This window comes from Halichoeres trimaculatus, unplaced genomic scaffold (genome assembly GCF_033239565.1).
Source record: "Halichoeres trimaculatus isolate MK-OKI-2021-1 unplaced genomic scaffold, fHalTri1.1 fHalTri1_scaffold_23, whole genome shotgun sequence".
Lineage (NCBI taxonomy): Eukaryota > Metazoa > Chordata > Actinopteri > Labriformes > Labridae > Halichoeres > Halichoeres trimaculatus.
Window position 1 is genome coordinate 4,539,295 of NW_027437201.1, and position 22,425 is coordinate 4,561,719.

Below are 22,425 nucleotides of genomic sequence, written 5' to 3' on the forward strand. Positions count from 1 at the left end.
TTACACTGTAAAGCAGCCTTAAAGGTCCCATATTATGCAAAAATCACTTTATTACGTCTTCTAGTGAAATTTGTGGGTCTTTGGCTTCCCTCCCAGCCCACAAAATGTGATATTTAATGACAAAACCTGTACTTAGTAGTGCTTGTGAATATAAAATCCTGACCTAAAACGAGCTGTTTGGATTTTGGGGATTTGCTGACATCAGCAATTCCCTTTTTTTGACCAATTAGGAGCAAGTCTGACCTGATTGGTCCACCGGAGCAGATCGGAGCAGATGTGATAATATGGTAAACGAGCTTCGCTATTTACTAAGCATTGTGCACTGGGAGCTTGTGGCGCCGCTTTCAGTGACGTGGAAGAGCAGGGTGGTGTCAGCGGTGGCTCATTTACATATGAAGGCCACGCCCACTAAATCAGAGCGTTCTGAACAGAGGGGCTATGAGAGCCTGGAAACAATGCTGCTGTGCTTGATTTATTGGCTTTTTGGACCAAAACATGTTACTACCATTTCATGAAGACATCAATGATCCATATTAAACTGCTGAAAAGGAGCAGAATATGGGAGCTTTAATTTTGAAATAAAACTCACAGTTCTGCAGTTTACAGTTTCATTTAGCAGACGCTCTTATCCAAAGCGACGTACAACACAAGCAAGAACTTAGACAGAAGGAAAACCTAGTTAGTGTGAAGTGCTACAAGTTATTCGGCTGCAGGTGCTGCATTTAAGCGCATTTTTTTTTAAATGTAGAATAATGTAGCCACCTAACCACAATTAATTGCTGCAACAGTTTGCTTTAACCTTGAACAACATTCAGTAATTAGTGCTGAAAATTCACTAAGAGCTGGGTGTGAGACCTTCTGACTCATTCTTCCCCTGAGGACAAAGAGGAGAAGGGTCAGATTAAGGGCCTAAGTGTTCCCTGAACAGATGAGTCTCCAGACATCTCTTAAAGTAGAAAGGGACTCTGGATAGTAAAGAGTTAGGTAATTCATTCCACCAGTTGGGAACAACAGAGGAGAAGAGTCTGGCTAGTGATTTGGAGCCACACTGGGCTGGGAGCACCAGGCGTCTATCACAAGCAGAGCGTAGTGGACCAGAAGGAGTGTAGACCTGGAAGAGGGATCCCAGGTAGGCAGGAGCTGTTCTTGTCTATGTTTGGAGCTCGTCAGTGAAGAGAGATTAACAGCAGGGTGATGTGCTGTTTTGGGCTGGTTAAAGACCAGAAGTGCTGCTGCATTCTGGGTAATCTGCAGAGGTTTAAATGTACACAGGAAGGCCTGCTAGAAGAGAGTTGCAGGAGTTGATGTGTGAAATCCTCCTGATGTTATAGAGGGCACATCTACAAGATCAAGCAATTGAGGCCACATTAACCTTAACGGTCAGCTGGTCATCAAACATGGCACCCAGATTTCTGGCAGAGCTTGTAGCAAAAGTTTATTGCCTGCAAACACCCACCCTATCAGTATAATTTAAATGTGGAAACAGGTAGATGGACAGATTTTTGTAATGACTTGACTTGGCTTGTTTGATTTTCAGCACAATGACTTGGGACTTGCTTGTGACACACACATAAGAGACTTCCTCCCACCTCAGCTAAGAGCTAAGCTACAGTTAGCATGTGATTTTAACTAACATTCAGTATCTTTTGTTTTGGTTTTGTTGTATAACTGCTCCACAGCTTCTTAAATAATACATAAATAAAACAAGGCTGTCCTGCTGCTTTTAAACGCATCACTACATTGGTGTAAATATCTGAGGTTTTATTTACTTACACTAAGATAGCAGCCAATTTGGCACCAGCCTGTTGACAGCTTTGCAGTTCTTTTTGTCATGTGGGAGAAATCCAAGCTGTCCAAGAATCCTATATTTGGCCTCGAAGGCTGAAATAAATGTTGTTTTTCTTTCTCAGATGCTCATATTTTGAGTCCTGAGATGTGACACAAACACAACAAGAGCCTGTGTTTGATCAAACTCTGCTTTCTGCTTTGGTCATGCGCTGATTACACCAGTTGAATGAACAAACAAAGACCAAAATGAAAAGTTTGGGGCAAAAAGAAACTCAGCATATCAGAAGAAGTAGATCAAAGCCTCCTCAGTGAGTCTCACACTGTGTACGCTGCACAAACATGAGGCTGGAGAGCAGAGGATTACCAGAGGCACTGAGCTGAGGAGACTTGGTCCACTTTTATCTTGTTCGATGACGTTAATTTCAGTCTGACTTCACTGTGTTAACGCATGAGTTCACAAACTGATGATCTGTGTAGTTTTAAGTAATTACTCTAAGTAATAGAGGCTTCATTATTAATTAAAGCGGAGTCACTGGGGTTCATGATACATGGTGCATTAGATTAAACAACGATGAGTCATGTATTAATAAAGTATTAATTAATCATAAAGTGAGCACCCTTGACATTAAGTGTAACCCATTAAGGCTGCATCTATTTGGACTCAAAGAACAGCAGTGACTGTGTCAGGAAGCTGGTAGCAATCAAAACAAGAAGCAGTCAGAGGTTGTTTATAGCCTTAAAGATCTGGAACAAGTAGAAAACTACAAAACTTATTTCTAAGTTTTATAACTAATGAATTATTAACATTGTATAAAAAAATTAACAACAGGAAATCATGTAGTCTATTTTTCATCTTTGATATTACAGAACAAGTAAAAGTTAAAGAGGGGTATCGGGATTTTTCTAGGCTTCATACTGTGTCCCGCTGATATGCTTTGGTGGCTTTACATGATTTACAGGTAAAAACAAACAACGAAAAAAACTTATTTCAGCCTCTGTCTGAAACAATTTCCTCAGCAACTGTCTCTTTAAGGCTCCCCGCTCCACAAACCCCCTTCCCTCTGATTGGCCAGCCCGTGAAAGACCTGTTGAAGGCTGTCGAAGACCTTGGTGTTTGAAGCTCACCTCTTCAACATGTCACAAGCCAGTTAGAAGATCCTAATGCGATGACCTCATCATTTCAGCAAGTCTCGTTAAAATCTCATGAAGATCTCGTGCAACTTTTAGACAATTGAGGGTCCAAGCGGTTTACAGAGAGATCATACAAACGTGCAGCAGTTTGAAAATTTGCATATGTTTAGTTTGGACATCCAGCATTGTTATTTTATAGCCATGGTCAAAATATAAAAATCATGATACCCCCTCTTTAAGTATTTTAAAGAGGGGCTTCCAAGCTGTATTTTATATTGAAGTTTGGTACAAAACTGAAAAATTTTCTTTTTTAAGTAGTTTTTTTTGGTATTTTAAGCCTTTATTTTGATAGGACAGAGAACACTGGATGAAGTAGGAAAGATCAAAAGAGTAACATGCAGGAAAGAGGCCACAGGTTGGATTTGAACCCAGGCCACCTGCGCAAGGTCGAACCTAATGGTGCGGCTGACCTACACAACTAGGCCATCTGTGCTCCAACTGAGTTTTCCATTTGTTTTTAGAAGTGAATGAACTCCAAATTGAAAGAAGCCGTCCTGATGCTACTATTTTGGTCGTTATTTGCTTCCGTCACCGTCATTTTTCACTGTCCCCACTTCTCTCATCCCAGCTCCTCAGTCATAGATCAGCAGGACCGCTGAGCTGAAATTACATCAATTTGGACACAGTCCGAGTTTGAATCGAGTTAAACCGAGTTGAATCAATAACTTTCCCGAGCAGTCGCTGTGAGAAGCTTTCAGCTAACACTTCACCGACTGCTGACATCACACGCAATGAACTGTGTTTCCTGTTCATCGTCAACAGTGGGAACGTGTCCCACAAACTCATCAAAAAGGAGAGATCTCCCTCTGGCTTTAAGGACTGAGACTCCACCTACCTGTGCTCCACTTTCTTGCGATTGACACACATGGCTCTCTGGTAGCCCTGGGCGACGCACACCTTATGGCGACTGCACTTCACATTCTGGCACGGGTCCTTTGTGGTGTCCACGGCTGCAAGAAAAACAACAACAAAAGTGTCAACACATGAGGTGTTTTTCTTTTGTCTGCTATTTTTGTCACCACAAGGAGAGAAACGCAGAACGTTTTTTTTCTTTTTACACTTCCTTTGATAGAGCACGTTCAAAAGAGACTCATTTAAAATGGGAAAAAAAGCTCTTTTATTGTTGTGTGCATTCACTTCATTTAGAATCATTTTGCACTCTCACAAAGCTATCTTTCACACAATAGCGTGCAATAAAAATCATGAAAGGTGTGATGAAAAATATTCCATCCCTGCACACAAATGAGCCCCGCTGATTTCATAGTGGAAACATGGATGTCTCGCTGTCATTAGCGAGGCAGCTCGCCGTCGATACTACAGCCTGCGGCCTCCACCGGCTGTCTGTGATTGGGAGAAAACCTGACAGCGCTGATTGAGCATCCCGTTCTCTCGGCGTGTCACATCTCACTTCCCTGCAAGTCAACTTATCACTGCCTCTCCCGTCTCGTCTTTTCTCTCACACACAGACACACACATTTCATCGCTCTTTCTTTCTTTGAAGGGTTGAAATGTTCAATGCCAACCTCTTCCCCCCACTGATCGACTGAGATAGAAATAGCACCGCGTCCTCCACCTTCCTCACGCTGCTGGTCAATGCCATCTGAAACCTGATGTCGCACAGTCCCAGTTCATTTACCGCCCTGCCAGAGAGGCCTCTGAGAAAAACCTCCCCGGCTCGCATAAATCTTCCAGTGAGTGGCAAGCTGCGGTCACCCAGAAAAATTTAAGCAGTGAAATCCTGAGTCAGCTTTGAACAGCTGCTTTGTAGTCAACACGGTCAACAGACAAAGCTGCTGCCAGCCACATCCCAGCAAAGCTTGAGTGGAGGTGATACTCTGATGCTCGCAGCAGAGAGGTGTGAGGAAACAGTGGACTTTTATGGAATCAGTGGATGACATGACAACTCTGAGGGAATCCAAAAATACCTGCAGGAGGCGGAGTGTTTTTGTTCTTTAAGAACAGGTATGAGACGGAGCTGGGGGACTGGAGTTCATAAAGAGACAAAGTTTTGCAGAACTTCCCAGCGAGTGTGTGATCACCTGGCCTTTGTTCCAGCCTGCTTTCAGGTGACACTGTAACCGTATGGAGTCGTGCTGCACTTCAGCTGCGCGGGGTGTGGAAAAAGCATGTCAGTCACAACACATCCTCATCTCAGGATGCTGGAAAAGATGGTACAGGGAGAAAATCCTGCAGTTCACCTCATAAAACACCAGTTTGAACTGTAATTTTCAGTAAAAACAACTACTGTTTGTGTGATTGACTTATGGCTAAGTCCCGCCCTCACATGTGTTGAGCCAATCACAGTGCATATGGCCCATACACCTGTACACTCTCAGCCAGGATGTCCATTAAAATGCATTGCAGAAAGTTAGTTTTAGTTTCTTTTTTTTGTTTGATGAGTTTTTCTGAGATTTGAAGTTTAAAAATGACTCAACTCTGACTCAAGGTATCCTGAGAAGCTGGGCAATGGGCTAATTCAGAATTCTAGCTCTGCTAATTCAGATTTTTCAGCTAAGGGTGTATTCACACCTGGATCATTTGGGGGAAGTTTTTCCAAAGCAGTAACCCTCCCCCCCAAAAAAAATAAATAAATAAATAAAATAAAATAAAACAAAATAAAACAAAATAAAATAAAATAAAATAAAATAAAATAAAATAAAATAAAATAAAATAAATAAATAAATAAATAAATAAATAAATAAATAAATAAATAAATAATAAATAATAAAAAAAATTGCACATTTGGATGTGGGACAAAACAAGCGGGTCGAGGTCACAAAAAAAGGGTGCTCTGGGCTCACTTACATTCAAGCCCTGTAGCAGCAAGAACACAAACGCCTCAGCAACCAGCAGCACAGCTGACGGTCAAAACAACAGAAGAAGGTGTAAGAGAAAACCCATCTTCATCATAGCTTTTGTCTCTGCATCTCTGCTGTGACTGACAGATCACTGCAGTGACAGTGAGGTCACTGGCTTTACAAAAAGCTGGCGCTCCCTGCTGTTGCAGTCATGTAGCGATGAAGCGGCAAGAGACAATGCTGAAATGCCAAAATCTGCTGAACCAGAAGTAGAGTACCAGAAGTTATACACACACCAGGCCACAAAAAGGTATTAAAACAGCAGAAATAAACACATTTACAGCCTGGTACAAAAAAACATCCCTAAAACTAGTTCATTATCAGCACATACTGTACCGTTTTTTTCCTAACTCAGCTGTTTAGAGGATATTAAGATCGCAAGTTTGCCTGGCCAGAGGCTCCGCCCAGCTCATGTGACTGATGGGCTCCTTATAGGGTTGCCACCTGTCCCGTAAAATATGGAATCGTCCTGTATTCTGCACTTAAAGGTTGCCTTCCATTTTGAATCAATACGCAATTTGTCCCATATTTCCAGTTTGCCTTGAACGCAGCACCACTCTGCCTGAATTCAACATGCATTTGCGTCCGCCCACTAGAAACAGCAGTTGGTTTATTTTGAATAAGTGCTCATCATTAAATGGGTGAGAGAAAGTCACAGGAAATCAAAAGTAAACATGTCTGTAGCTGTGGCTGCATCTGGTACTGCGCCTCGTGCCCCATTGAAAAGCAAAGGATTCAGAAACAAAGGACACAGAACAATCTGTCGCCGAGTGCTTTCTGTGTTACATGGTGGCCTATCGGACATGCAACGGCATGCGGCTAGAGAGCAATGATACTGCAACATCAGGACAAACAAATGTCAGACTCACGGTTCTTCATACCTGAAGCATCTCCAGATACAGGAATCTTACTAAAAAAATATGATACATTTGGAAAAGTAAATACTACTAAAAAATCAACAGAATAAATATATATTTTCATAGATTGGTTATTTCTTACCAATTCAACAAAAATACAAACATTTCATTTGTACAACATAAAAAGTGTTCAAAAATATTGATAACCAGTAGCATTCATGATTGAAAAAATATTTTGAAATACTTCCATAATGACTTGAAACTTTAACTACTACATTACCACAACTGGTGCCCCACCATCAAGCCCCCTCCCCGCTACTGAGGGTGTCCCTTATTTTTCAGCCTTTAAAGTGGCAACCCTAGCTCATTGTAGCTGCCAGTATTTAGACACAAAACCAGTCACTTTCAATATGGCCATGCCAGCTGATTTTCTTCAATAATCTATTTCAGAAACAGACGAGTGATGTTGGAAAGATTACGTCCATTAATTATATAGACTATGGTAGCAACTCTAGACAACTTTCAGCATGTGCCAATGGTTAGACCCCAATAACAAGACCACTTCACTTTTCCAAATTATTTTCTACAAAGAAATAAAAAAAAGGTCTTATATTTGGGTCAATACAATATCTTCCAGATGCAGTTTGGAATCTTAACAAAAAGTGCATGTTTTGATGATATAGAGTACACTGGTACATTAGCCAGAAGAATGCTACAACACAAACTAGCCACACACACTGCAGATGCTCCATGGCTGTTGTTCCCTGTGAAAAGTGGTTAAGAACTTGAACGAAAGGAATGGACATAAGAAAACTCCCTCAACTTTCAAGTAAGATTTCTGACCAATGAGAGAAAACCACAATTACTATTTGTTGTTTTTAGACTGAAAAAAAAGACCATAACTATTAGCATAGCCTATTTTTACATATGCATTGCTCCTGTCACTGAATGCTCATTGTTTGTCTGAGTGAGTGTTGGTGGGCGTGGCCTAGCCAAAGGTTAATTGAATCATAAAACCGTTTGAGAGATCGATTGAGAAATCCATTTAAAGCACTAACTTGCAAAAACAAGTGTAGTAACATTTAGGCTCAGAAGAACAGATTGATAGCTGAATAAAACATTAAAGTAGTTCAGAAGTCTTTTATTTCATCACTACTTGACTTTTCTTCTCTGACTTTGTTCCAACAGGTGCTCGGCTCAGTCATAATTCAACCCCAGCGGGCCACATACATCCTGACTGCAGAGCTGATGATATGCCTGCTGCTTGTCTTTTGATTTAAGACGCAAAACCTTCCAAACTGTCACCATACATATCAGTCTGACTTTTTCTTCACAGCAAAGGGAGTAAAAACGTCTCATATATCCGTATACTTTGATGGAGCACATTATTCCTCTTCAGTGAAAGTCATCACTCAGGTTTTCCTCAGGCTTCTCTCGGTTTGTGATGCGGTGACTGTCTGTTTTCAGGTGGGCGATGTGATATGAGGTTTAGCATTTTCTGTCATTAACAGTCATGGGCCATAAGCTTTCATGGTGCCAGGGAGCCGATGTGTAGAGGTCTGCTTTATTCTACTTTTTTCTATTCTCTGTGAATTTTTATTATCTTTAGGCCACTGAGCAGCTGCTCTACCTGCTGTCCACTCTCAGACACCACAGTCTGTACAGTGCACGGCTCGCTGCACTGACTATATGTGTGAGGAAGAATCAAACCGTACTGAAACACACACAGGTACTAAAGCTCGGAAAAGTGGAACTAAATCTGATCAAATATCATCATAAAGACACTGATTTATTTACTGGTTCCTCCTTTATCTTCACTAATTCTTTCCTTATAATACAAACATTAAATTATTTTACTGTATGTTCCCATAGAAACTACGCCTCGTGCTTTAAGTACAGTTTCAGATGAGCCGCGCTCTCTCTTGCCTATGTTCACTATTTATGAGCACCTTCCAGTCTGCCTCCAGGCAACAGCTTAAAACCAAACACATCTCTCACACAGTATTCTAATACGACTCCTACATACTGAAAAATCCAAACACACGAGTACATTTGCTTTGAAAATAAAGCACGCTCTCCATCTCGCCTGTTCCCCTGGTTGTTGACTGTGATATATTCTGCTACACTGGAACAACATATATAAGCTCCCTTATGGGTTTGGGCCCCTTCAGTGATCCTGTCAACAAAGACGGATAAGAGCCGTCTACAACACAGAAAGGAAACATAAGAAAAAAAAGAGGCTCATATCACATCCATTCATCCAGCCACAGCTGTTATCCTCTGACTTTAGGGCTTGGAGCTGAAATGAATTATTGTCAACCTGCTGACACAGAATGAAGAAAATGAATTTTCATCATTTCATGTAGTACTGATTAGTACTATTGTTTGAAACACCCTTTCCAAGTAAACATATCATGGTAAAACCTATTTTAGCTTAAGACTTCAGCCAGGAAGGTATAACATGCCTAGCGTTCCCAAAGACCAATGTTCCCACAGCCAAGTGTTACCATATCCCAATGTTCCCATAATCCTAAGTTCCTACAGCCCAGTGTTTCCATAATCCTATGTTCCTACAGCACAATGTTCCAGTAGCCTTATATTGCAACAGCCCAATGTTCCCATAAGCCTATGTTCCCACATCCCAATGTTCCCAAAACCCTATGTTCCCACATCCCAATGTTTTCATAACCCTTTGATCCCACATCCCAATGTTCCCATAACCCTATGTTCCCACAGCCTGGTGTTCCCATAACCTTAAGTTCCCACAGCACAATGTTCCCATAACCCTATGTTCCCATAACCTTTAGTTCCCGCAGCCCAGTGTTTCCATAACCCGATGTTTCCACAGCACAATGTTCCAACAGCCTCATGTTGCCACAGCCCCCTGTTTCCATTATGTTTCCACAGCCCTATGGTCCCACAACCCTTTGTTCCCACAGCCCCGTGTTTCCACAGCCCAATGTTCCCACAGCCAAATGTTACCGATACCCTATGTTCCTAAAAGCCTTAATTTTACCACAGAGTTATGTTCCCACAACCCAATGTCTCCAGAGCCCAATGTTTCCACAGCACAGTGTTTCCACAGCACAGTGTTTTCACAGCCCTTTACTGCCACGGCCTTATGTTTCTATAATCCAATGTTCTCACAGCTAAATGTTTCCCTAACACTATGTTTCCACAGGCCAATGTTCCCACAGCCAAATGTTCCTCTAAACCAATGTTTCTACAGCCCCGTGTTCCCACAACCCTATGTTCCCACAAGCCTTAACTTTCCTACACCCTTATGTTCCCACAGCCTAATGTTCCCTGAGCCCAGTGTTTCCACAGTGCAATGTTCCCACAGCCCTTTATTCCCACAGCTTGATGTTCCTATAACCCATGTTCCCACAGCCAATGTTCCCACAGCCAATGTTCCCACACCCTTTCGTTTCCACGGCCCTATGTTCCCATTGCCTTATGTTTCCACAACCCAAAGTTTTCATTATGTGCCCACATTGTAAATTTTTTTATCCAAAATTAGGCCCTATGGTCCTACAATTCTTGCATTTCTAAGCTTTTTTCCCCATATCTGCTTTTGTTTGTTTGACTCGGGGAAACAACGTAGCTAATGTCTGCTTATACTATTATTATTGTTACTTTACAAATTTTTACATGGGAATGTGACCATGTTGTTGTACAACACAGCTAATGTTAGCAATTCAACTGTTCTAAACTATCACTCCAGCTAGCCAATACAATACTTTTAGCTTGCATTTAAGGTAAATGTAGCTAGGCAGCATGATGTAACACTATATAATATTAACTTTCCGGAGCTTCCAAGCTGGCAGGAAGCTAATGCTATTATGACAGGCTTTAATAATAGTTAACTTTAAAGTAGCTAACATTAGCAATTAACATGTTTTTCACAATTACTTTACTTTTGAAGTAGCTAATCGAAGCTCAAGCAACTGTTAGCTGACAAACTACATAATGCTAGTGTTAGTTTGATAGTGTTTGATTGTATGAAAGGCATTCAGCAGCTGTGATGCTCGCTATGAAGTGATTGAACGCTTGAATTAGCTGTTGCTTACAAATATATGGTTTAAATTCATTTTTTTGTGGCTTTTCAAACACAGAATCAGATATCAGTGGTCTGACATTTAAGCATTTGACTTGTCCGGCTTGAGTCTGACATCTGGGAAAAACAGCCACCATATGATTATGGTCAATGGTCAGCTCTCTGCCTGCTGTCTGCGTCCACACCATGTCACTGAGCACAAAGTCTTGGAGATAAGCAGCGTTCTCCATCAAAGGCCTTCATCAACCATTTGTTTTACATTCAAATTGTCAGACAGGCATTTAACCAGACGTGCTTCTGGACAGAAAGAAAAGATAATCCACCAAGGGGCTGTTATTGGACTGCTGGGAAATTGTAGCACCCGTCTGACACTGAAAAGATTTAACTCCGATAAATATTAAAAGCATGAGCGAGACGGGCCCGTTTGACAGCTTTGAGTAAATTAGTTTCAACTGGATTTGCAATTACTGTCAACCTAGAAGACTCTTTTATACCCTTAGATATAATTGGTGGTCGCTGTGTTCGAGCAGCTCGCCGCTTTTATTCAACTCTAATGGAGCTATAACACTGTTTACTTCTAATTAGCGAGGATGCAACACACTAATTCTTCTTCCAACAGGCTATGTCTGGATTATCTCCCAGGGCAGTTGTGTGAATTGAAGCATCATTTCTCAGTTTTCTGACATTTTGTGTCTGCAAAGTTTCATTTTGGATGTAGCAGGCGTTCTGATAGTCAGAACAGCAGGAATCACACTGTTTTCAAACTACGCCTTAAAAACAACACACTCTGCGGAGCTCAGACGATGTCTCAATCAGCTCACTCTGAAAGCACAGCAGGTGTCTGAAGTCGACTCTGGGGTCTTTTTCAATCCCTCGCAGGTAGACCTACACCTCGCCTGAGATTCTGCTGTCTCATTGAATTTGCAACCAAGAGGACCCGGATCAATTAGGTCTGCAGAATTAGTTCCAGCGGGAGTTGGGACGGGGATGAAATCAATGATATTCAAATGAACATCGCCCACACTTCAGCAAGCGAGGCGTGTTCCTCAGACTACATTAGTTATTCCCACTGCTGGGAGAATGGGATAACGTCTTGAGCTGCTTCTTTAACATCTTTCTTCTTTGATACAAGACATCAGAGTCTTTAAAGTAGAGCAGTGTGGGAGTGGGAACACGCCTGACCTCTCACCTCGCAGCAGGTAAGCCAGACGAAACTGTAAACTCATGTTTAATTTGCTCTGTCTGCTGTCTGGTTCTCTAACTGCTAAGACCTTGTTCCCTTAGACTGATTAAAGAGGGGTGTTGTTCCTTTTCTTAAGGTTTGTTCTATTCTTTTTCTTACCCCTACAGTTGCTTTTGATTTACAGCTCAAAAATATCCATATTTTTCTCACACTGCTGTTTTGAGAAAACCCTTAATTCAGCCTCTGTCTGAAACCCTTCATTTAAGCTGCTGTCTCTTTAAGGCTGCCCGCTCCACAAACCCTCTTCACTCTGATTGGCCAGCCCTCTGGACCTCAGACCTTTGTGTTGAAGGCCTGGCGTGTCATGTATCTGTTAGGGGATCCTTCATTTCAGCAAGCCTTATGAAGATCTCATCTTATATTTAGAACAGACTGTTGTTCTAACCTCTTACAGACCGATTTAGGGATACATACTAATATGTGGTGGTTTTAAAATCTTTGCATGCTCAGTTTGAACAGTCCAAACTGTTAGTTTAAATCCATATTAAAATTACAGGAAAGCACAACAAGCCCTTCTTAAAGAAACATTGTTTTTAGAGCTTGTTTCTACCACAATGGTTGTTAAACTTTGTAAATGTGGATGACGGATCAAAATAACATTTTGCAGAAACACATTCAGGATCACTTCAGTTACTTTTTTACACCCTTATTGGTATCGCTTTATATTAAGGTCCTGTAATAAGCATTAATAAGACCTTTGTAAGTCCTTATAAGATGCTTATTCACATTATTATTTGTTTATAAGACTATATAACTGCTTAATAAGCATGAGGCCCCACAGGTTAGGTTTAGGCATGGGGCCCCAAGGGCTGGGGTAGGGCTCATGAGAGACAAAAGCAGAAGACAAAAAACAAAGAGGGTTAGGGTTAGGTTTCATATAGCTTATAGATTAAGTTGTCTTGTATTAACTATTACAATGACTTCATTAAACACTTATTTAGCAGTTATATAGTCTTATAAACAAATAATAATATTAATAAGCATCTTATAAGTACTTACAAAGGTCTTGTTAATGCTTATTACAGGACATTAATATAAAGCATTACCGCCTTATCAAAAAATGTTGAGAAACTCATGATTTCACTTTGAAAGATATGATACATCTTGTACTATTTCAAACCGTGACTTGAAGAAAACAGTGTTGTGTTGTGAATTTTATTCAGGAGGGGCGCAATTAAAGCAGGAAGCAATGGAGTCCTACAGAAAATGAGGAAATAATGATGAAATCACGTGTAATTTGACATACTGTGAGACTTTGGGGGGATAATTTTAGAACTCCATCTAATTTTTTTTGTAGCTCAGTAAATAAAATCTTGGTATTCAGATAAATAATATGTTTACTCCAAAGTTCTAATGTGAGGTTTTGGTTTTGGGGGAAAATTACAAATAAACACTTGATAGGCTGGGAAAATTAACTAAGAGATGATGGATAAAAAAGCAAAATGTGAACTAAACTTTTTAAATGTAAAAATAATATATATATATATATATCTTTATATATATATATATATATATATATATATATATATATATATATATATATATATATATATATATATATATATATATATATACAAATATACAAACACTTGAAGAATGCCTTGAATTGTTGATTTAAACACACACACACACACACACACACACACACACACACACACATATATATAAATATATATATATATATATATATATATATATATATATATATATATATGTGTGTGTGTGTGTGTGTGTGTGTGTGTGTGTGTGTGTGTGTGTGTGTGTGTTAAATCAACAATTCAAGGCATTCTTCAAGTGTTTGTATATATATATATATATATATATATATATATATATATATATATACACACATATGTTATTGATGTGTAACAGCCTGCTGTCCCACTGCCACCCCTGTTTAAATCAACAATTCAAGGCATTTCTCAAGTGTTTAAATATATATATATATATATATATATATATATATATATATATATATATATATATATATATATATATATATATATATATATATATATATATATATATATATAAATTTATATATATTTATATATATACTTAAAATTGTTTATTTTGAATGTTAAAAAGGTAGGAGTTGTAATTTTTTAGTTAATAACAGGTTAATAAACTTCTTTAGGCTTGTCCAAACAGTGATGGAGTGCCCCAAATGAGTCCAGCTTGGCATTAAAAAACACCTGAGTCATAGCAATGAAAATAAGAGATATAACTTGGAATAAAGAATAATTTAACTTTAATGAAACTGCACAAGCTATAGAAGATATGGAAGCCTGTTGCCTCAAAAAAGTATCTTGCCCCAATAATGATAGTGCTACAATACATCTTAGGATGTATTGGCATAGAATGTCCACTGCACCTTTATCCGTACATATAATCTGTAAAATTTACCCCTATTTATAGCATTTATTCATATTTAAAGCATCCCAGTACTAAGCTGCTGGTTAAAAATATGTTTTTACAAACCTGATGCAAAACCTAATTTCTGTACTCTTTACTTGTAAATATGTAATTACAATAAAGCTGAATCTCATCTCATCTCAACTCATCTCATCTCATCTCATCTCATAAGAGCACAGGCCTGGTTTTGTGTATAAGCTCAAACTGTAAACATGTTTATCACTACAAATGTAGTGTATGAGTCTTATTCTGTCTTTAATATCTATAGTTTATGACTATAATTTATAATATTCCGTGATTTTTTTAAGGAAGTAAAAAGGTTAAACTTTGCTCCTGTGCAGCTTCCGTTTCATTCAGCAATGGGCATATTCCGTGCAGATGTGTAGCCCTTCCAAGCACTATCTGTTATCATCATTCCAGTGTTGTTGTGAGGTGAAGGATGGATTCACTTGTTGTCTTAAATTGAGGAATGTCAATGAAGGGGTTAAAGTGAAACAGGTAGACTAAAGAAACGTTTGACAAACTTAGCCGAAAATGTTTGTTTTTTTATTTGTAAACTGACTGTCTAACCTGACAGATTAGCTCCTTTCTCCATCAATTTTAGTTTCTGTTCAGTACAAAAAGACCGTTTGACTGATATTACATTATGTTCAACACCTTCACAAAGTCTTAGTTCCTCCTCTACGGCTGACTTTCTGAAAGTGTGATTTTTTTTAAGAAGAAACAGACCCCATGGAGGTAAATGGAGCCCTGTGGGAGTTCTGAGCTGAGCCCCTCAGCAACAAAGGCAATTATAGCCGGCTTTTCAAACTAATGGATCCAAGTGAAGGCTCAGCCTCTCCTTTCCCTGACTCACAACAGCGCTCTCAGCCTCTACAAGCGGTGACACAGCGGACCAGCTCTCAACACACGCCGGCCGACCTCAGACAACTGCTGCAATTAGGAGAAGCAGGCACTTCAATGGCTGAGCTGTACTATTTCATTGTCCAGAGCAGATGTATAAAAGCAGGCAGCACTTAGCATTGATTATGCTGTTTGAATCTCAAACAGCAGGTTTTTTACTCTTTGCATTAGAAGCCATTTAAATATTGAAAGGCTCCGCACACTGCCTTTGCATAAAGCACAGTGACGGCACTCAGGCTGACACTTAGCAGAAATCACACAGCTTAGAATAAAACCACAAAGCTTTCTTCATAAGTCCCCCGAAAATCTTTTTCATCAAATGAAATCTTTGTTTTCTTTGACTTACTTTCATCGGAGCCCAGGTTCTCGTCTGCGTTTTTGATGTAGTCATCCTGGAGACAGAACATATTTACATTAATGGGTTTAATAATCTATGATAAGGAATAAAATGGAGAAATTTAACACACATGCATAGCAGAGCATAAAAAATGAGTGTTAGTTTGCATGAAAGCTTCATGCTTTTATTTTGACAAGCTCCACAAAACTCCAGTTTCCTTTATTTTTAGTATTTCTGTCTGTTGAAGTTATGTAGTTTATAGTATCAGGTATACAGGACGAGACGAGACTCAGAAAGCTTACAAGTCCTCTAAAAGCCTCAAACTATCTCACTCCTGCTCCCCTGCTGAGGGAATATTTGCAAACCAACATCGCTTTTTAGATTAAGTCCCTCGCGGCGTTGAGCTGCAGCGATGATAAAAATTCACCGTCCCTCCGCTGTCGACTCATTCTGACCCACTTCTCCGTCTGTGCGAGTGTCAGGACGGAGAGGATCAACTTTAAAGCGGTTACTACTGGGCACGGGGCCCAGAGAGGACCCCGAGGATCAGGTCTGTTCGTTTTAGCTTGGTCTTATTCCGCCCCAGGGACACCAAGACCGAGGCTCTCAAGTCAGGCTGAACGAGTAGAGCCGAAGGCGTCTTAAATACTGTGCAGAGGGTGAGGAGTTAGAGGGGTGCTTCTGAGTTTAGACTTGTTTTTGTGGAGTGAATTGATCACTGTGAGTTTAAAAAAATGATTATTTTACTTTTTACAAAAGCATAGTGTGGAATTCATGTGGAAGTTTTTTCAGTCTTTTAACTAGTCCATACTTTTGTCTCCTCCAGATTTGACTACAGCAGCTCTCTTTGATCTGGCTGCCTTAATAAGTCTATCAGGACTCTTCAGCTGGTTCAGAACCAGGAAGTTAGTGCCTCTACACTGGCTACCTATAAAATCTAAAATAGAGTTTAAAATTCTTCCTCTGACTAACAAAGAGCTTAATGGCATCAGGCTGTCCTATCTTAAAGAGCTAACTGTTCCGTATTATCGGTCTAAATCACCACACTCTCAGCACACAGGCCTGCTGCTCATACCCACTGACTGTATATAGAGTGGACAGCATGGCTCCGCAATTTACTATTGTACAGTTTTGAAGCCAAAATACCCCATCACAAGTGCAGCCATTGGTAGCTGTTGTGCAGCCAGAGTCTGTGCAGTAAAGACTGTGAGGGATTCTGGGAGAATCTGAGTGGAGCCAGGTGACAAAAATAATAATTATTGTTTTTTTTCGTGAGTATAATCTCTTCTTGTCTCTACCTCCCAACATCTTACAATCCCCGAAAAAAATACACAAGAACGTCAGCTGTCAATTATCGTTAAACATGACTTAAAACCTTGTTTTTAACCTCTTGTGACTAATGAAAACAAAACTGTTTAGAAAAAAAAGTACCTGAATACAAGGCAGCCAAATGATATCTTCAAATCACCACAACAATAGGAGGTGAGAAAAATTTCTACAAGGTGAATTGATTTTTTTAAAGTTTGACCACAGCCCATCTGGAATGACTGGAGAGACTGATTTTTTTTTTACCTTTACTGCAGCCAGCCACCAGGGGGAGCAGTTGAGCCAAGCAAGATGATGTCCATTGTTTTTTACAGTCTAGAGTCATAGCTAGGGTTTCTAAAAAGTAGTCTGGGAGGTCGAGCCTTTAGTTATCAGGCTTCTCTCCTTTTAGCTTTGGGTTGACAGCTAAAATTTGAGGTACACATATCCCACTGCTGACACAGCAACATCCACCCAACATCCTGTGTCTCACTTTAAGTGGTTAGCTTAGGGTGGAAGCAGTTATTTTGGGAAACTTTCAGACCTCACTCAAAAGAAACATCCCAAAAAGTTCCAATAGGTGTGTGACAGCCCTATTTAGTGACACTTGCTTAACTACTTTTAGAAACATTGTGAAAAGGGGATGAAACAGAGCTCATTGGACAGGTGTTTGTTGAAAAGTGGAGAAGTGTTGGCAAAAACCAGCAAATACAATTACAACCGTCATTCAGTTCAGCCTTTCTCCTATACCAGCATCTTCAAGTCGTCTGATCTCCGAGGTTTACCAGTTTATTGCTGTACTTTCTGTTGTTTTGTGTTTTCATACAAAATTCCATATTGATGAGTTCATTTTTCTTATTTACAAATATGTAATAGGAAAAATTGTGGTGTTTTGGGGGGGTCCATAACAGATTAATAGCATTTCAGTTCTTCTTAATGGGGAAAATTTGATTTGACATATGAATAACTTGTGCTTTTGGAGACAGCCCCTAGTGGACACACAAGGAACTGCAGTTTATGACACTTCCACATTAGCTTCATTTTCCAAGTCATTTAAAAAGCGAAACTGCCAAACTACTCACCTTAACATTTTCATGCATCTTTAAAACTGTTAGAAATGTTCATATGTTGAATGTTTTTGTTTGTGTCTTTTGAAGGTTGTTAATAACGTTGTTTTTTGACGATGATTAAGTTTTTTTGTTTGTTTTTTTTGCTCACCTGTGTTAGGAAGTAGAAAATAAAGATCATGTTTTGACTTTACACAGTAATGAAACCATTTTAACTTCTTTCTCAACTCGTCTTGCTTCTTTTATTTGATTTTGTGTGCTGTTGTTTTTTGTGTGTGTTTATTCTGTTTTGAAAGAAAACTCAACATCTTTGAAAATAAGTGCATGCCCTTGAGTCCCTCAGACATAAACACAGAATGACTGACTGAATGTTTTTCAGCTCTGAGTCAAAGAAACGTCTGAAAACAGAGAGGTTGAGTTTAACATACTGTTTGCGCTTTCACTAAAATGAGCTTTAATGCATTTCAACACCCAACAGCAAAAAAAAAAAAAAAAAAAAAAAAAAAAAAAAAGCATTCATGACTGGACAAAAGAGACACTCACCTCAACTTCCTGTGGCGATGAAGAGCAGCAGCAGAAGAGAAAGAGAGACAGAGAAAGATGTATTGTTAGAGGTTTATAAAAGAGTTTTCATTTTTCATCTGGCACACTAACGGTGGTTGGTTTATGACAGATGTGGCAGCAGTTAAACTGTCAGCCCTTAATGCACGCTGATTGCAAACACATGCCTTAGTCTTGCTCCTCTCTGGGGACAACATAAGACATTCACAGAGGATTATGAGCGCCTATTAACCGAGGATGATCCACTGCCACTTCTGTGAGCTGGCGGGGGTCCTGATCTCTAAAACGTCTCATTCTGTGGTGGTGTTTGCAAGAAAACGGCGAGCTTTCTGCAGGATGTGAAGTTCTGAAAAGCTGCGACACATCACATCAGGGTCGGAAACATACAGAAAGGAATTGGTGGGGATCTTCAAGTCAACAGGGGATGTGATTTAAATGTTCTTTTATCGACACGCGGAGCACATTTACTAAGCGTACCATTGACAACGCAGACAGATATAGCTCCTGTAAAGTACAACCTTGAGTTAACAGGGGGAGTGACTGCTTTCCTTTCATTCCATTTCACCGTCTTGGCTTTGGTCCAAGGGCATTTCACATCAATACATAGCGCAGCCGCTCTCCTTCTTTCTCCCTCCATTTGTGTTTCATCATTCAGTGCTGTGCTGTACAAGAGAGAAATATAGCACTGCAACTCAACCCAGTAAATAAACCTAATTCTTGTACACATACCTGTCTACTTAATATATCACGATGAACAATTTACAGGCCCAACAAGGACGAGCCAAAGAGCCAGCAGAAGGCTTTTAGGGCTAGAGGCAGGAATTCATCAGAGAGTGGCTTCAGGACTTCAGATTCCCCCCTAAAGTTGTTTCCTGGGATTAAAGGTTTTCTCCGTAGCAGTGAATGTGTCAAGTCCTAACATATTTTAGATGCAGCATCAGAGCTTGATCTTAAAAATCTATGTCTAAGGGAGTAACAATCCATACAAGTTGCAATACAACATAGTCCAAAACAATTCCACAGAGTACGTTAGATTACCATACAGTATGACACAATGCACACAACATGATGAAATATGATATAAGACAAAATATGAGACAAATGATCAAAAGTAAAACCATACAATCCATAAGAATAAAAAATCATGATGTAATAAAAACAAAAAAAAGGAAAACTGTAAAATACAACACAACAGTAAACTACCTTAAAATATGATATGATACGATAAATTAGGATAAACCAATGCCATAAGATTTCATATCATAAGATTTGATATGTTACAATAAATTGTGATGTGATTCAACCTAATATATATATATATATATATATATATATATATATATATATATATATATATATATATATATATATATATATATATATATTTATTTATTTATTTATTTATTTATGCTATGGTGTACAATTTGGAAGCTTTGTACATCTTGATAACACCGTTTATAGGGCTGTTATCGTCCTATGGTCCAATCTACACAATATAAAGACCAAAAAAGAATGAAAAAAAATCCATTCAGTATGTCCACTGCAAAGCTGCATTCGTGCAGTCCGTGAGTCCATCCAATCCCCTGTCTCCCTCACTTCGCACCATCTCGCCCATGGTCCCACCTCATCTTTCCCCACTACCCCTCTCACGTCAGCTAGCTGCTCAGCTACTGAAGCATCATGGAGCCAGAGAAGACCAAAACCAGGAAGCTGTTACTGTTACCCTCCACAGGAAAGTGAAGAAAACAAAAAAGTTCCAAAGAAAAGGCTGAAGCAAGGAAGAATTATAAGCGATACAGGTGCCAACAGGGACTGAATACTGGAGAAACATACGAATGGTTGAAAAAGCTGCAGAGGGATTTGGGACTGAAGACTGACATCGAACAGGTAATGACTTCGTTTTCCACAGTGGGAGATGTCAGCTGAATAATTCTGGTTACTCTGTGCCTGTACTGGCTAATGACTGAACGCTGCTGGTCAGAACAGGTCGGCTCTGTAAACTGAGCTGGTGAAGACACGCTGAGAAAGGTAAAGCCCCGCCCACAGTCGGCTCTGCTCTGATCAGCTGGCAGTGGCAACGTCAGACCTGCTTCGCCGGCTAATTCATGGTTTTGATCGCGCTGGTCCAATTGAAAAAGCTACCACTGTGTGTTAGAAGGAGGATGACTGTCTTGTTTGTTACATTTTCTGCTGGTCGGCTTCTTGCTCTGTCGGAGGGGGTATGTTGAGGCGAAGAAGGGCAATATGAGCTGGGGGGCGGGATCTTGGAACTCGGGGAGGCTGCGTTTTTTCAAATGTGTCTCATCAGCCAAACGGGGTTTCAGATCGTAGACCATAGCTTTAAGATGCTATGTGAGGCAATGCGATTTAATGTATAGTGATGCAAGGCAATACGATGCAATTTGTTACGATGTGATGCGAAGTGGCTGCGATAGGGTACAATACAAAAAGATATGCTGCAGTATGATAAGACAGATGCAATATGATGTGATGCAGGTTGAGGCAAGGCAATACTATGAGATACAACATGCTGCAGTAAGATTTAATGCAGTAAAATAAGATTCAGTCGGATACAACTTAATACAATACAATGGGATGGAATGGGATTTCATAATTACAATAAATGACAATATACAATACTAGATATGATGGGATAGGGCACAAGTCATTAAACATTATCTGAAACAATGAGATCAGATGGCATATGATTAGATATGGTAAAACATGATACAATTCAGTTAATTACTTTAAATACAATGCATTCAGATAAGAAGTAGTAAATAACTTACAATACTAGGGCTGACCAATTTTGGAAAATAATCGAATTGCGATCTTTTATACCAATATTGAAATTGCTATTGAGCCTATGATTTTGGGGGGGGACATTTATCTTTTGGGTTATTCACTAAACACAAGCAACATATCATTATATTATGACCAACACAACAACGGACACTGTCAACATATAAACAATTCTTTCCTGTCAGCCAGGCCTACATGTTATGATGAAATGACATGAATTGATACGAATAACATGTTTTTATCTAATTATGACAATCACGTAGAATACTGACCAATTTAACTTCAAGCCTTGTAGACGTGTAATATTTTTGCCAGAATAATGAGCATACTGACTTTTGCTGGTTGTCAGAAAGAACAAGTACAAGTTGACATATTCCCCACAGGTCTGTGTACGAGAAACTTATTTATCTATTTATTTCAATTGCAGCCTTTGTGATTTGAAAATTGCATTCTATTACATTTCAATGTCTGTTACAACTTGATTAATTGTTCAGCCCTATATGATACAATAGACATGGTATGAAAAGATGTCAATACATCTTCTACCATTATAGCAAGAAGTGGGGTACACCCTGAACTGGTTGCTTGTCAATCACAGAAACAGACAACCTTTCACATCCATACACTCACACCTAGGGAATCACCAATTAACCTGATGAGCATGTTTTTGGACTGTGGAAAACCCGAACTCCACACAGAAAGGCCCACACAGCCCAAACTGGGATTCCAAGTGGTGACCTTCTTGTTGTGAGGCAACAGCACTAACTACCATGCCAGCGTGCAACACGTGGTAAGATATTAGATGGTTAATTATGGTGGAATACAATAAATTAGGATAAGATTTGAGGCGATAAAATACAATACAATACATCAAAAGGAGAAACAATAAACTACAGTACAATAAAATAGGAGGACTGATCTGTAAGATTTTTCTGATGAGTTACAGGAGAGGAAGAAACACGGCAAACCAAATCAAATGATTGACACTGGACTTTTTGAGTCAGCAGGAGAGAAAGTGATAAAATACTTTTCAAGTCTTTG

General features: G+C 39.5%; 1 protein-coding gene across 1 annotated transcript in view; it reads right to left on the bottom strand.

The window, feature by feature from the left end:
• The window catches only part of LOC141785447 (testican-2), a 39,267-nt gene extending 19,070 nt beyond the window's left edge, over nt 1-20,197 (bottom strand). The window contains exons 1-3 of the mRNA XM_074663775.1: nt 20,186-20,197; nt 15,659-15,743; nt 3,815-3,929 (exon numbers count right to left, since the gene is read on the bottom strand). Of these exons, the coding sequence (XP_074519876.1) occupies nt 3,815-3,929; nt 15,659-15,743; nt 20,186-20,197 (212 nt within the window). The remainder of the gene's footprint in view (nt 1-3,814; nt 3,930-15,658; nt 15,744-20,185) is intronic.
• Nucleotides 20,198-22,425: the final 2,228 nt, after the last annotated feature.